Source organism: Rhinichthys klamathensis, unplaced genomic scaffold, assembly GCF_029890125.1.
Source record: "Rhinichthys klamathensis goyatoka isolate OS25496 unplaced genomic scaffold, OSU_Roscu_1.1 h1tg000308l_1, whole genome shotgun sequence".
NCBI classification, from domain to species: domain Eukaryota; kingdom Metazoa; phylum Chordata; class Actinopteri; order Cypriniformes; family Leuciscidae; genus Rhinichthys; species Rhinichthys klamathensis.
In genome coordinates, this window is record NW_026606826.1 from 46,151 (window position 1) to 61,501 (window position 15,351).

A 15,351-nucleotide genomic window follows, 5' to 3' on the forward strand; every position below is an offset into this window, starting at 1 on the left:
TGTCCGATTCGAGAACAAATAGTTCATATGAACCGGTTCTTTTTAATGATTCGGTTGAACCGATTCTCAAATGAGTACATCTCTTACATGAAAAGTTCCTGGTTTTTCTCCAGAGTATCTTGGAAGTTATTGAATAAAGTGTGAATTTTTTTTTTTTATTTTTTTTTTGTATGAGTAACGTTATACATACAGGCTATATATATGTGTGTGTGCTGTATTGCTTTCATTATTTCGTTGTATGTAATTTGTACATTGTTGTAGGCTACTTGCATTTTTGATACCTTGGCATTAATAAAAAAAAAAAAAAAAAAAAAAAAAAAAAAAAAAAGTGTGAATAAAATGGTTGACTAAGTGCACATTTTGGCATAATATTACTCAAAAAGGTTGGAAAAAACACGTCTGTAGCGCACAGATAGCCTATAAGCTAAAACCCAGTCAACAACTTAGTCATACACAGACGCATTTAACTAAATGTCACTTGTGAGAATTCCGGGAACATTGTGATGAATCAAACGAATTTATTAATTTCAGCAAACCGAACGAATCGACTCGTTTAAATGAATCGGATATCGCTATGTAACTACTAGACGGGAGACGGATGAGGGAATTGAATGAGAGAACAGGGAACACAGGACTAGTGCGCGGCGTAACATCCCTACTCCGATTGGTCAGCACAGTCACGTGACCTCAACACAACAACAATACACACAGTGACACATGGCAAACGATTGAGCCTAAGCAGGATTTTCATTTACTTAAGGATGATTCAGACTTTTACTACAGTTTGCGAGACAAAAGACAAGTGGTGTAAATAAATAATAGTTAAACAGCTAAAAAAAAAAACTAACTGTGATTTCTAGGCTACAAAAGATGATAGATAGATAGATAGATAGATAGATAGATAGATAGATAGATAGATAGATAGATAGATAGATAGATAGATAGATAGATAGATAGATAGATAGATAGATAGATAGATAGATAGATAGATAGATAGATAGATAGATAGATAGATAGATAGATAGATAGATAGATGGATAGATAGATAGATAGACAGACAGACAGACAGACAGACAGACAGACAGACAGACAGACAGACAGACAGATAGATAGATAGATAGATAGATAGATAGATAGATAGATAGATAGATAGATAGATAGATAGATAGATAGATAGATCACTCAAATACCAGTGTGTAAATGGCCGTTAAGAGCCTTTGCTTAAACCAACACTGAATTGTTTGTCTTATTTACTTAATTCTCAGTTGCAGTTGGCAGCAAGTAGAGTTCTTCTTACATAGTGTGGGTGTATAAATGCATGCAAATGACAGTCCTGCACAAAGCTGTTATAATTGTACAAAACGGCTTCATGTTGCAAAGTTAAATGCAGTCTAATAGATTTCCAGTTTTAAGGCTACCGGTAAATGCCACACAGCAGCTGGTAAGCAGACGGTGCATGAAAAACAATATTTGTTCTGTTAACGGTTTGCTTTTAACCAAATGCTCACAAAACTTGAAATATGTAAGCAGACTTAACGAAAAGGCATGGTTTATCATTTGACAAGATGGATTTCAAAGTTTCAGTGGCCGAACAACTACTTGTAGATTCTGTTTGACCTTATGATGTCTTTATTTATTTGAATAGCCTCAATCAACATTTGTTTTAATCTGGATCTTCTGGACAGATGTTCGCGCGTCACAACACAAACGCCGCTTCACAGACAGCACGCTCTTTTGCATCTTATGGCACTTGAATGATGCCAAATAAATGATTGGCTTGATCATAAATTTGGTTTAAATGTGGACCGTCCAGCGTCCAAACTCGGTCGGTCGCTCTTTCTCACTTCGCAGAACCCAGATAGCGTGATCTTATACTGTAAGGCCGTCCCGGCACAGAGGATATTGTTGGAATCACGTTCAGAACGCCTTAATCCAGCTGAATGATAAAAACATTGACAGCCAATCAGAATTCATTCTGCTTTAAAGAGCTCAAAACTGCAGCACGTGCTTATAATAAACAAAATGTTATCTTGTGTTGGTGTAGACGTTAATATAGTTATCGGCATCTGTTATCCTTAAAGACATTAATCACAATTTATTCATTCCATTACCAGCCATAGTTTTGCATCTGAGTTGAAATCTAAAAGTACTCTTAGAAAAAAATTATAACTATATATTTACCAGATCATATTTTACTAAATATACTTCACAGTATAAAAAAAACATTTACATGAAAATGTAAAGCTGCCATTATATTTTAGAAAGATGATTCCTCAAAATGGGCTCATAATATTTTGAGGTCAGTGGCATAAAAAATTTTTAAAAGCCCTGCCTAAATGAACACTACATTATCAATAAATAAATACGCAAGTTATTTATACAGAATATTTTATTGGTTCAGCAGACTGAAAAACTGATTTTGGTGGTGGGGGAAGAATCTTCAATTGTTTCCCAACACGGCCAATATTAAAACCAATGCTCTGTACCATCTCCTCCCTGTTTCAAACACTGATAAAAATCAATACTGGGCTGTAAAATGTAACAAAGACATGAATTTATCATCAGACCAGTGTTTCTTTTATCTGCAGAGGCACATTTGCACATGCACAACCATATGCACACAAGAATTACACAAATGAGTAGGGTTAAAAAAAGGAAAGGATAAAATGACAAACAAATAATAAAAAAAATGGACCTACAAAATGGTTATTCGTGTAGCACAGTACAGAATGATATACAGAAGACACAGAGGACACATACAGTACTGCTAAAAGTTGTTCAGATTTTTTTTTTCCTTTACTTAGACAGATCAGCTGGTGCAATATATTTAAAGCTGGAGGTAAAAGCTATACAAGTTGCCTCCCTAACCTTGGGGTGGGGGGGGGGGGGGGGGGGGTTGGGGAGTAAGAGCCCAAAAACTATTTACACTTTCTCATAAGATTAAGATCACATGGTCGGCACACATAACAATGGAAAACGAACCACAAGTCATGGTGGATAGGTGGGGCAGAAGCATACGGCAGAAAAAGACGGCAAAATACAGCTGAAGCAGATGCATGGCTCCAAAGTCCAAACTTTCCACAAGTTCACTCCTCTTTTTGGGACTTTTTCCTTAAGTATAGCAATCTCCAATCAATCTTGCGTTTTGTGTCTGTAAGCACTCATCTTCTGTCCCTTCTTCCAACCTTCCGTCGCACCTATAAAACATGTCATTAGTACATATTCTCAACAGTTTCAATGTTACTGATCAATGAATTCCCATGACATTTATGGTCATTCATGATTACTAGATACAAATTTCTGGAGCATTTTTCTACACGGAAATAATAGAGTTAAATAGTTAAACATTTCAAGATTTCTGACCAATTAATTTATATGACCAAGTTATTCATGATAAATATCAGATTTTATTTTTATTTTCATACAGATTTCTGGAGTGGGTTTCTATGTGGAATTTATATATTTAAACAATTATTATATTTCTGGTACGAATCTCCAGTCTCCAAACCGAAGATCTTCCTAAGTGTTTTAAAGATAGACTTTTAAGATGTTTATCTTCCTTGCCTAGATACCAAAATGTTTTTAAATCAGCTAATTGGGCTTTCTATAACTGTGGGAATTCAAGCGAATGGAAACTCACTTTCGGTGAGTCCATTGACTCATCCTCTTCCTCTTCACTCTGTTGGGCTGTGTCCATCTCCTCTTCAGACTCCTCTTCCTGGTTGGCGGCAGCTTTTGATCTCCCACCACTGAAACAGATTATATGAGTCGAATGAAACCCATGAAACAGACCTAGACACACATGTAGGCTGAGCTTTTAGCAACATGGGTCTGTGTACCTGGCTTTCCTTGCTGCTGTCTGTGACTTTGGAGGCCGTCCTCTCCTTTTCTGAGGTGTGGATTCCACAGAATCACTGGCGGCCTCTGATACCTCCGCTCTGCGAAAAAAAAAAAACATTTTTAAACATGTTAAAAAAGGGTTTATGGGTATTCAGGAACTTCCAGTAGCAGTTTTTCTACATTATCCATAGTACAGACTCAATTTGGTATGCAGTTCATGAATATTATTTAGGCAGACTTTGACAGTGGCAGGGTGGGTTAATGCAAATATCTAATCAGAAAATCACATGGCAGCAAATCAATGCATTTAGGCACGTAGATGGTCAAGACGATCTGCTGAAGTTCAAACAGCCTCAGAATGGGGAGGAAACGTGATTTAAGTGATTTTAAAAGTGGCATGGTTGTTGGTGCCAGACGGGCTGGTCTAAGTATTTCAGAAACTGCTGATCCACTAGGATTTACACGCACAACCATCTCTAGGGTTTGCAGAGAATGGTCAGAAAAAGAGAAAATGTCCAGTGACCGGCAGTTCTGTGTGTGAAAATGCCTTGTTGATGCCAGAGGTCAGAGGAGAATGGCTAGACTGGTTCGAGCTGATAGAAAGGCAACAGTAACTCAAATAAGCACTAGTTACAACCGAGCCGAGGTCTGCAAAAGACTCCTGTCAGCTGAGAACAGGAAACTAAAGCTACAATTCACACGCAGCCCACCAAAATTGGACAATAGAAGATTGAAAAAATGCTGCCTGGTCTAATTAGTCTCAATTTTAAGCTAGGTGTACCTAATAAAGTGGCCACATATATATATAACGTGTTTATTTTAGCGTTTCCGTCAGTGAAACAACACACTACAGCCTGTAAAACATTGAAATAAATATCAGTAAATAATGGTAACCTAAAAAATATAAGAAAGTTGAAAAAACAAAACAAAAAACCATTTGTTTTATATTTCCCCACAAAGATAAATGCGTCATCATAAATAGCACTCTGAGAGAGATTTGGGACACGAGCAGGACAGATACCATCTCTTGTCTAATATCTTCATGTCTTCCCCCGAAGTTCCAAAGTAAATGACACTTGTTGTAAAAGGTATGAATAGTTAATTTGCAAGTGAGAGACATTTAGGCTATAGCCTATTTGATGTGCTGCCAGAGAAAGCAAAACTAAATTACAGGGGTGTGTGATACGCGCTACACAAATAAACTGGATGTGCCTTACCAAGTCTAACAAGCTCAAACTGTTAAATAGAATTTGATATGCAAGTAAATGCCCGTTCACACCAAGACCAATAACTAAATTAGCGTCCACACCAGCGGACGATATTGTTCTGTTTTTTCTCAGCGTGTGCTGGTCTGTCACTTCCTCGAGCTTGTAACAGCAGGATGGATTCAAAATGGCTGCCAATGTTTTTATCATTCATTAGCTGGATAAAATCGTTCTGAAAGTAATTTCAACGATATTGTTTCTCAGTGCCATTATCATCGTTATAGATGTGGTGTGAACTGTGCTATTTTTTAATACCGAGAATGATTTTTAGAACTATATCTTAATGGTTATCGTTCTTGGTGTGAACGGGCCTTAAAAATGTATCTGTCCTACAGTGTTTTTCTTTCAATTCGTGGAAAATTGCCAGATCGCAAAACAGAACACAAAGCCGACAAATGGCTTAAATGTATGGGCTCATGTGCCTCTCTCATTCAGCACGAATCCAAATATTTCCATGGTTGCAACCTTTACTTTCTTTTGTAAACAAAGCTTTGTGCTCCCCTCGTGTTGTAATATTCACATAAAACAGCATTCACATATAATAAAAAAAAATGGTGTTTTGTCGTACCATCGCTAGTTGCTTTGCAACATTCATGGAGCAACCAATAAAAACTTCCAATATTAGGTTGAAGGCTATATAAACCTATACAATTATCGTCAAAATTCTTCATGTCTTCTCCCGATGTTCCAAAGCCACTGACACTTGATTGTGTCATATACAGTATATATGATAAATAATAATAATAATAATAATAGATGAAGAAGAACAGAAGTGCATACAGGCAGCCACCCACCTTGGTTTCCGTCCTCGTCTGCCTTTGGGCTTCACCTCCATATTCTCACTGCCTGCGTCATCCTCTTCCTCCTCCTCTTCCTCTTGCTGCTCTTCCTCATTCTCCTCATCTACAGGTGGAGCAGCCTTCCTGCGACCCCTCCTGCCCTTGCTGGGTGTCTCGTCCTTTGCGGCTGCTGATTTGGGGGGCCGTCCTCGCCGCCCCTTCTTGGGTGGGCTGTTCTGTTCGTCTTCGGTCTCCATGGTCGGCTCTGCCATGCTGCTGTCCTCGCCCCATTGGTCCTCAGCATCATCAGTGCTCGTGTTGGCTGCTTTCTTACGGCCCCGCTTGGGTTTGGACTCCTGGCCCTTGTCATCTTGGCTGGCTGCAGCGCCTCGCTTGCGCCCCCTGCTGGGCTTTTCTGTCTCAGACGGGCTCTTCATTGAAATGTCTTCATTCTCACTGTGGTCCACTTCAGCCGAGTCCAGTCTGGGGTGAGAAAAGAAATGCACATGCAGTGCGAGACAAGTTGCTCTTTGATTTTTTTTTTCTTATAAATCTTGTTAAAGGCATTCGCAACTAATTGAAGAATGTGAAGAAAAGAAACCAATAATAAAAGACTCCAAGAAAGACAAACTTCAAGGCATTTCTCGTGTTTGTCTTGGTCATATTATAAAGACAGCTACGGGTTTGGCCATTGTAAATCTAGAGGGACGGCATGAGTCATCTCAATGCCATTGAGCAGTACATCCCCAGAGTGCTCTTTCAGTGTAGCACAGGTAAAAGGAAACAGCAATTATTGTGCCTTCGTGACGCAGATACATAAAACACTCCATTCAAAAGAATCTCAATGACACCTATTCAATAACCCAATGAGTTGGAGAAAGCCACCGCACACCTACCTTTCCTGCCTTCACTCGTGTGGATGCTTACAAAGGCGGTATGATTACAAAGCACTGTGACCTCAATAGAGCTTGTTTAGTCCACAGCAGGATTTAATACCACAGCCAGAATTTGCAGTATGAAAATTTGTGTTAATAACATAAAATGGATTCAGATGAGGCTTAAGATCAAACTGCAGAGAGCTCAGTGTTACAACAATATTACAGTTTTAGGAGAGGGAGTGTGTCAAATGTTATTTATAACGCTTGTGTATTTATGCACACCACCATTGGTTTTACAGGACATCTGGATCAAATTTATGCTACTGAACAGATCATGCAAATAATATGTCGTTTTTAGGAATGTGCTAAACTACACATTTTCAAAATCGCCGGTTAGATGGGTTGTTTCTTGCATTCAGAGCAAAAGCTATCTCTAGCCATGATATGGTGTTTTCCCCTACAACCTATAGTGAGGTCAGATTACAAACAACAAACTTTTACATTGGTTGTTAATGCATTGGTTTAACCAAACTGCAAAGCGTTTGTACACTTCTCAAATATAAGGTAGAATTTTGTCCTACTACCCAAAAACATGGCGATGAACAGTATTTTTTAACCAAAAATAGTTTACTACAAAAAAAGAACATGTAACTACAACTTTAGTGTAATTTGCATGCAAATGTAAAGAATCTTAAAGAATCAAAAACAACACTAAAAAAACTAACTTAAAATGAATGAGACTTCCCATCTCTAGTAGAAAGGACGATCTTTCGTAGTCCCGAGTGCTGCCTTCGCTTCCTCCTCACACATACATGTGAGCTAATTGTGTTTGTGTTGTTTGAGACACTAACCGTCCTTTACTGCGGCCGGGGGAGCTGGGGTTGGAGTTGCTGCTGGCGTTGCTGATGGTCTCCATTCGTGAGAGTTTGGTCTGCAGTTTTCCTGTGGCGGACAGAGGCTTGTTCACGGCGCCCAGCACGTTTGCTGCCTTAGGCTGCGGAGAGAATCAGGCAGTCAATCTCACAGCCCTATTGGACTGAAGAAGGTTAAAAGCACAGAATAGAAGGCGAATATGTACCTTTCCTGGGGTGAAGAACGACTTCATCTCAGGAGGCAGATAGTTTTTTGTGTTACTGAAATTCTGAAAGGCAGCGAGGACATTGAAAGAAATTGTGATCGAGTGGGAGAAAAATCATTTTGAACAAACTTTTTTTGAAACTGATTTAGTTTGTACCATCAGCAGGTCTTCCACACCTGCTAACCAATCAAAATTGATATGACTTCTGACTAGATAAAGGTGTTAAGCTTATTTTGCATGCAAAAAAAGCTCAACAAGAACATTTTCTATACAGTACAGACGTTTCAATTGACCGTTCGCAAAGACCCGCCCCCTTTAGTTACTGTTGCTATGTCCGACAAGCCATGCCGCTCTCACGCCACACCATGTTCTCACAAAGTGAAAAATACATCGCGGAGCAGAGAGGACACTGACAACGCGCTGACAGACAGGACAGACCAGGTTACTTTTGATATTAAACAAAGTCTCACCTTTCAAATTTGGTCATTTTCTAAAGAAATTTAAAGAGCCACAAAACGGTATTTATTGTTTAATGTGTCTGACAGATCGCTGTAGAGCCTCTTAATGCTGCTCGTGAACCGATCATCTCTTCCTTCTAGTTGATTTATAGCATTAAATGAACATGAATGAACATAAGAAGGAATGTTGTTTTAACCGTGGAAAGATGTCAGTACACACCATTTTTCAAGTTCAAATCCTCCAACGTTAATCTACTTACTTTCCTGACTGCTTTGTCGGACAAAAATGGCGGATTCGGTGGATGATGATTGGTCAGATCGCCTGTCAATCAAACTCCCTGCGAAGGGTCAATTACTCTAAGATTTCATGACTTTTCCACTCCAGGGCAGAAATGTGTATGGTTCATAATACATTAAAAAAAGAGCTGCTGTTTATGGGAGATATGGGTTCAAATCCAGTCACAATCCTATACTGACTCTCTATCCTATACTGACATAATCCTATACTGACATCCACTTTCCTGTCCCTTTTCCAGCAAAAAGAATTCCCATAATCAAAAAAAATATATATCCTAGAAAGGCAGCAATTAAGCACCTTGTCCGGTTGTGTGAAATAGCGTGCAGGCAGTACAGGATCTTTAGGCGACTCTAGACTGTATGTGGTGCTCTTGGAGATGACGATGTTCATGGCTACATCACACACTGTGTACAGTTTCTGGAGAGGAGAAAGAGAGAGAAGAGAGATAATTGAGGACAGTGTAAACAAAAACATTTATATGGGCATGGGCGATATAATGGTATAAAATATTTATAAATGACTATAGATATTTACAAGTTTTGTTAGTACTTCATAAATGTCCAGTTCTGAAAATCATTTACATTTCTAAGATTTTCCCTGTTAGAACAACTTTTGAATAGCCACATGAAAAAAGCAAAGCATCCTTGAAACAAGAAAGACCTCATTAATCTTGGGATCATCCGGACACTGTCCATCTTTTGTCTGTTTTATGTTTTCCACCATTTTCCTGATAAACGCATGGCTGTTGTTTTCATTTTTGGCCATTAGGATTTCCAAAACAAACCATAAAGCCCTGAAGGGAAAGAGAAGATATGAGAGAGAGAGAGAGTGACAGAGAGAGAGGAAGGGAGAGAGAAACATCATTTTCAAGATTAAAGGCAGATGGCAACTCTGGAACACCATTTATCAGTGTTTTCGGCAGCCAGCCAAACATCTAACAAGCTGCACATTTTCTCCACTGTTTATGAAACTTTGAAGGGCAACATATTGGTAACAAATATCTCATCCAAAGCTTGAAATGACAACCTAATGAAGAGATAAACATTCTCAGATTAAAGATGGAAGAGAAGCCGGTGGAGCTCGTGTGGACTCACTCTTTGATGTCTTTGAGCTGCTCAATGTCCTGGACTTTCACGTAGTCTGGGTCATGGACCAAAAGGTGAATTGCATATGGCACCACATATTCCGGCAGGAGAGATATCAGCTTCTCTGCAGTACACGCACACAAACACACACAGTTTATGCGAGTATTATAAAATCCTGGGCATTTTCCAGGTCCCACAATATTTTACAATAGCATGGGTGTGTACTGCGGTTCATGAATATGAATTACAATTGGAAAAGGTTCACATTCTCAAAGGGTCTGAAACTAACAAATTAAAACAAAATGGTGACATGCAATGAATTAATTCCAAAACCAACAGATGAAGAAACCAACACGATGGACTGGCAAATCCACCTGACAGGACAGACATAACAACAGAGTCTTCTGCATAATGACCCTGATGAACAGTTCAGCAGAGCATCTCAAGATTTCACTGTGCAGGACGCGTGCATATAAACTAATAAAGATCACTAGCACACAAACACACCACATGTGTGTGCCTCTTTAATAAGGAATTTGATTCTGCTTCTGATTCCGGAATGATTCTTTTAGCTTTTAAAAGCGCCCTCACCTCAAATAATCGTTCATAACTATAAACCGATTGATTCATTGGAAGGCTCTTTGGAAGGACTGTGGATCAACCCAGAAAAAAGGGCTATTTTTACATTAATTATTAATAACTGATGTTGCTGAAAATATTAAGATGCACTGAGAATAAATTTGGAATGGCATTGTGACCTGAATCAAATCTAAATGAATCGTGAGGTGCCTAAAGATTCCCAACCTTATAATACAGTAGTGGCTTAAGTAATCTTTTTGTACTGATTCATTGAAAGTCTATACAAATACAACTCTACTTAAAACACTGTAATAAACAGCACACTTAAACCAAAAACTGTTTACTACTACTACTACAGAAAATCAATTACAAATGCGGGTAGCTAAAGCTGGACAGGAATGAATCTTTTTGTACAGTTTTATTAAAATAACTCCGAAGAGTCGTTTGATCGAAAAACTGACTTACCAGTGGTGTTGTAAGTTTCTTTTTATAAAAAAACATAAATGAGAGCAGGATTTAGACGGACTGTCCTTACCGCTGACTGCTGCGTGCTGTTTCAGGTACTCCCTGCGCAAGTTGATGTTTTTGACCAGGCACTGACGGGCGTGCGCCCTGCGCTCCTTCACCGGGTCTTTGGCACACAACGTGAACACGGCCAGGTACTCCAGCGGCAGACGCAATCTGCACAGACCTTTGTGCAGCTTCTGGGCGAAGGCCTGTCGCACCTGATAGCACTCGTCCTGAGAAAGACAAGAACACTAATTAGTTCCTAAGGAGTCATTTAGCTGATGCTTTTCATCAACAGTTTTACAAAACACTCCAGGAACAATAACCTTGCAGCGACCTAGGGTTAAGTGCCACCACCAAAATCAAAACGGACCCTCAATTAATTTCTTAACCCTCTGGGGTCGGCAAACGCGCCGGCGCGTTTTGCTCGATTTTTTTCACATAGCAGTAAAATAGACTTAAAATACTCCGTCATTTTTGGTCATAAAGACTTAAGAAATATGAAAAAATAAACTGTTAAATGTTTTCTTTTTTATGTGTCCACTTACAATCGAAATAAAACATTGTGCTTTTGTAAAATAAAGAAAATAAACAGGGTGTGCTTTCTGGCTCTCCCTCACCGTGAACTTTTTTTTTGGAGCACGTCTCTAAACTGAAACAAAACTCAGCGAATACTATTCACCCAGGCATGAGATATATATCTTTATAATCATTTAAATGTGTACTTTTAAATGATCTGATTCAAAACGAAAACAAATTTTCACTGTTTAAGTAATTTGTATATAACCAACAAGATGTCCAGTTTCTCAAACGCTTGCTCATTATTTTTAATTTGACCACGCCCACGCACGCAAAAGAGATTGATATGCAAATCTCCACGCAGGAACGCGAACGCGCTCATTACCTAAAAAACAAAGCACCAAACTTCATAAGTCCTCTGCTTTTCGTCGAGTTTGGAAGACACGCAGTGAGCTTACATTGGATTTACCTCAGAAGAAGAACGCGATTTGAAGACAAGAAAGATGTAAGGTAAGAAATGTATTATGAAATATATTAGTTAGTGTTATTGTTGCATAAACTTAACATTCCAGTTGAACTGTTGCTAGACTAAAATTTATGAAATCGACGGAAACATGTTGAAATATGAACTATAGCTTAGACAGGCAGGAAATAAATATACATACGACACGAGGATGTTTTTATGTTTGATAATAAAACACAGCATGATGTGAGGCTAGTATCAGTGTTTACTCTAATATGGTGAATATTATAATGTTTAGAACCATGTTTACTGTTAAATAACGAATGGAAACATTTGAAGTAACATGATAAACATATATTTTTCTCTAGTGTACTGAAGTGTTCCTTTTTAACGATTTATAGGCCGCATGCTATAGGCTATTGTTATTATTATTCGGAATTAAAATAGCCGCACATCATCACATACCCTTCACCATACCTGGAGATTAGCATGGGGTACTTTCCATAAGATCATCTCTCAATGCAAATCAAACCAGCTATTAGGCTAACTGAAATAAAACCATGTCTATATGGTGAAGGGTATGTGATGATGTGGGGTTATTTTAATTCTAAAGGCCAAGAGAACTTTATCAGGATGCATAGTATCCTGGATCCATGAAATAACTGGCCTTTAAAAATAAAAATCTGCCTGCATCTATGGGATTTTAACATAGGGGTGTCCAGACGTATGCACCCTGTATTTTAAGGAAAAACATTTAATTATTTGCTATACATTATTCATTCACAAAGAAAATGTGGTGTCCCTAAAGGTTGGAGTTTTCCTCATTTTTTAAGTTAAGGCATTAAGATTATTTTTTAGTCAACTTTAGCATGGGTGTGTTCACTTATTCTAAGCACTGTGTGTGTGTGTGTGTGTATACACATACACACACACATATATATATATATATATATATATATATATATATATAAAAATCGCAATTTTAACCAGAAAAATCTACAATGTATGCCCAAAGTCATGCAGCCATATAGTTGCTCTTGATATCAGCATGTTCACAGGTGTTTATTTTTTTAATTTATTTTTTTACAGGGACCAGATGCCACTGATGAGTCCTGCTGACTTCAACATTCACAGGAGACTCTGTACATGAACATGGTAAAATGAAAAATCAAACACCTTGGAAATGACAGGTATGTACTATGTTTCAGGAATGGCACAAAGTTGTGACTGTTCAAGCCTCTATCTTTAGATCAGTGTGTTTACTAATGTGCTTTGTTGTCCTTTGTTGTGTATATTTGGATTATGTTGTGTTGTAAATAAATCCAAACAATCTAAAAGCCATTCGTTTTTAAATCTCCTCATTTTTTGTGCAACGATCCTCATAATGATAGCACCTAATAGGGCCATTAGGGGAGGGTCTTTGTCTTTCTCAGGTGTGAAACACTATATATTAATGGGTGGTTAACGCCTCCCCGCATAAAGCTTTCTTACACAAAACACGTCATACAAATTTTAAAAGACTTTATTGTCTTATCTGAATGAGTAGTCAGGATGATTTTCACATAGTTTTGGAGCAAATATTCTAGGCTACGTGATACAATTTTCAAAAGTCTTGTGAAGAAATAATAAGTATGGGTTTCATGGGTTTCATTATTTCAGTGACAGTTCTTTTTAGTTTTTTCACAAACCACGCATAAACGTCATTATCTCAAAACTACAAACTTTTACCTACATGCTGCTGACATATTATTGTAGCAAAGTTTGTGCTGAATACAGTGTAATCAGACTTTAGCCATGAAAATGTCACAAGTAACAGAAATAAGCACAGATGTCAGAGCATGTCAGAACACCTCCAGGGCCCAGAAAACACCTCAGACCCCAGAGGGTTAATACACATATTTAGACTACTGTGAAAGTCTGATCGGTTTCTTCCTCTGAAACCGCTTTATTTTTCTTCTGATGTCACTTTTTGGCTGTCAGTTAGCAATATTATCTAACAGCCTGCACATCCTGCTTAAGCTTTGGTTTTGGTCAAACATGCATTTGGTCTGGCTCCATAATATGAAACGCCCACTTTCAACAATCCAATTAATTCCCACCGTATTTTTCTGCTTAAACATCCAGTAGTACTCTGAAACAGTCATCCATCTTATAAAGGTAAAATGGATTGTGAATGACCATTCACACTGAGGCTACATCTGCAATGAGAGGCATTATTTGGAAGCTGACTTCTGATTTTAACGGTCGGTTTGCAGCCAACAGTTAAGTGACCCTTAGTGAGGCTTCCTCAAAGATATGTTTGTCATAATCTGCACATCAGATAAGACTTCAACGCGTGGCGGGTGACCAGGAATACAGTGAATCACTACAAAACCAACCAGCCTGTTAGTCAGAGCAGAGTAACCCATTAAAACAATGTTATGATCTTTTTTTTTTTTGACATTAGACCAATATGCAGTTAGATAAGGAGCCAGTGATGGGTCTTACGTTGATGACGAGGGCGCAGAGCTGGTACTGCTCCAGGGTGATGATCTCATGGTAGCACGGCTCCTGAGCGAGACGAAGAATCGCACAGCCGGCTGCTAGCCGCAGACGAGACATGTCCGGCTTCCTGTACACCCACACACAGAAAGCCAGCACATAAAATCACTCCCACATCACAACATACAAATAAAAGCATCAGTAATGTTTTGCCATGTATGCCATCATTTTCCAGCCAAAGTGTTCATGAATTTATTGTGATGTTGGAGTTTCCTATTAGAATGAAAGTATAATTTCCAGCCTTTATAATTAATAATTAAAAAATTAATAATTTTATTCAGCAAGGATGCATTAAATTCATCAAAAGTGACAGCAAAGAAATGTATAATGTACAAACTGTTTCTATTTCAAACAAATGCTGTTTTTCTATTCACCAAAGAATGCTGAAAAATGTATAATGGTTTCCATAAAAATATTAAGCCGCACAATTGCTTTCAACATTGATAATAAGAAAAGTTTCTTGAGCCCAAAATCAGCACATTCTAATGATTTCTGAAGGATCATGTGACACTGAAGATCACACGAATGCATTGTATATTAAAAGATTTTAAAATGGAGAATTATTCAATTCTAATAATTTCACTATGTTTGATCAAACAAATGCAGGCTTGGTGAGCATAAGACTTCTTTCAAAAACAGAAAAAAATCTTACGGATCTTTACAAACTTTTGAACGGTAGTGTTTATTTGTCGGATGTAAATGCTGTTTTTGAGTGCTCTTAAAACCTATATTTTTTATTTTACATCACAGCTCATGATAGTCACTAGTAAAGGGTTTGGAACTATGCATTTAGGGCATGTGTGACTGACTCAAAGTGCCACTCACCCCATCTTGCCCTGCTCCGTCAGATCGCCATCGCTGCTCAGGATAGCCGTCAGCATTCTCAGAGTGGAGTTGCCAGATTTACTCTGGTTGTTCTTCACGCCGAGCAGCCACCTGACCATCAGTTTCAGACCCTGAATCTGAAACGCACAAAGACAAGAGGAACATTAAACTCAATTTACTCGCTAGTATCATCTCCTGTGACTGCAAGTTTAGGTGTCATTTATTTAAAATATAAA

General features: G+C 38.3%; 1 protein-coding gene across 1 annotated transcript in view; it reads right to left on the minus strand.

Annotated features, from left to right (window-relative positions):
• Nucleotides 1–2,371: 2,371 nt before the first annotated feature.
• Nucleotides 2,372–15,351, minus strand: part of pds5b (PDS5 cohesin associated factor B) — a 61,850-nt gene continuing 48,870 nt past the window's right edge. The window contains exons 23-34 of the mRNA XM_056270734.1: nt 15,116–15,252; nt 14,237–14,360; nt 10,796–11,000; nt 9,691–9,805; nt 9,257–9,389; nt 8,894–9,013; nt 7,841–7,903; nt 7,614–7,756; nt 5,900–6,367; nt 3,840–3,938; nt 3,641–3,749; nt 2,372–3,197 (exon numbers count right to left, since the gene is read on the minus strand). Coding sequence (XP_056126709.1) covers nt 3,162–3,197; nt 3,641–3,749; nt 3,840–3,938; nt 5,900–6,367; nt 7,614–7,756; nt 7,841–7,903; nt 8,894–9,013; nt 9,257–9,389; nt 9,691–9,805; nt 10,796–11,000; nt 14,237–14,360; nt 15,116–15,252 — 1,752 coding nt within the window. The 3' untranslated portion in view covers nt 2,372–3,161. The remainder of the gene's footprint in view (nt 3,198–3,640; nt 3,750–3,839; nt 3,939–5,899; nt 6,368–7,613; nt 7,757–7,840; nt 7,904–8,893; nt 9,014–9,256; nt 9,390–9,690; nt 9,806–10,795; nt 11,001–14,236; nt 14,361–15,115; nt 15,253–15,351) is intronic.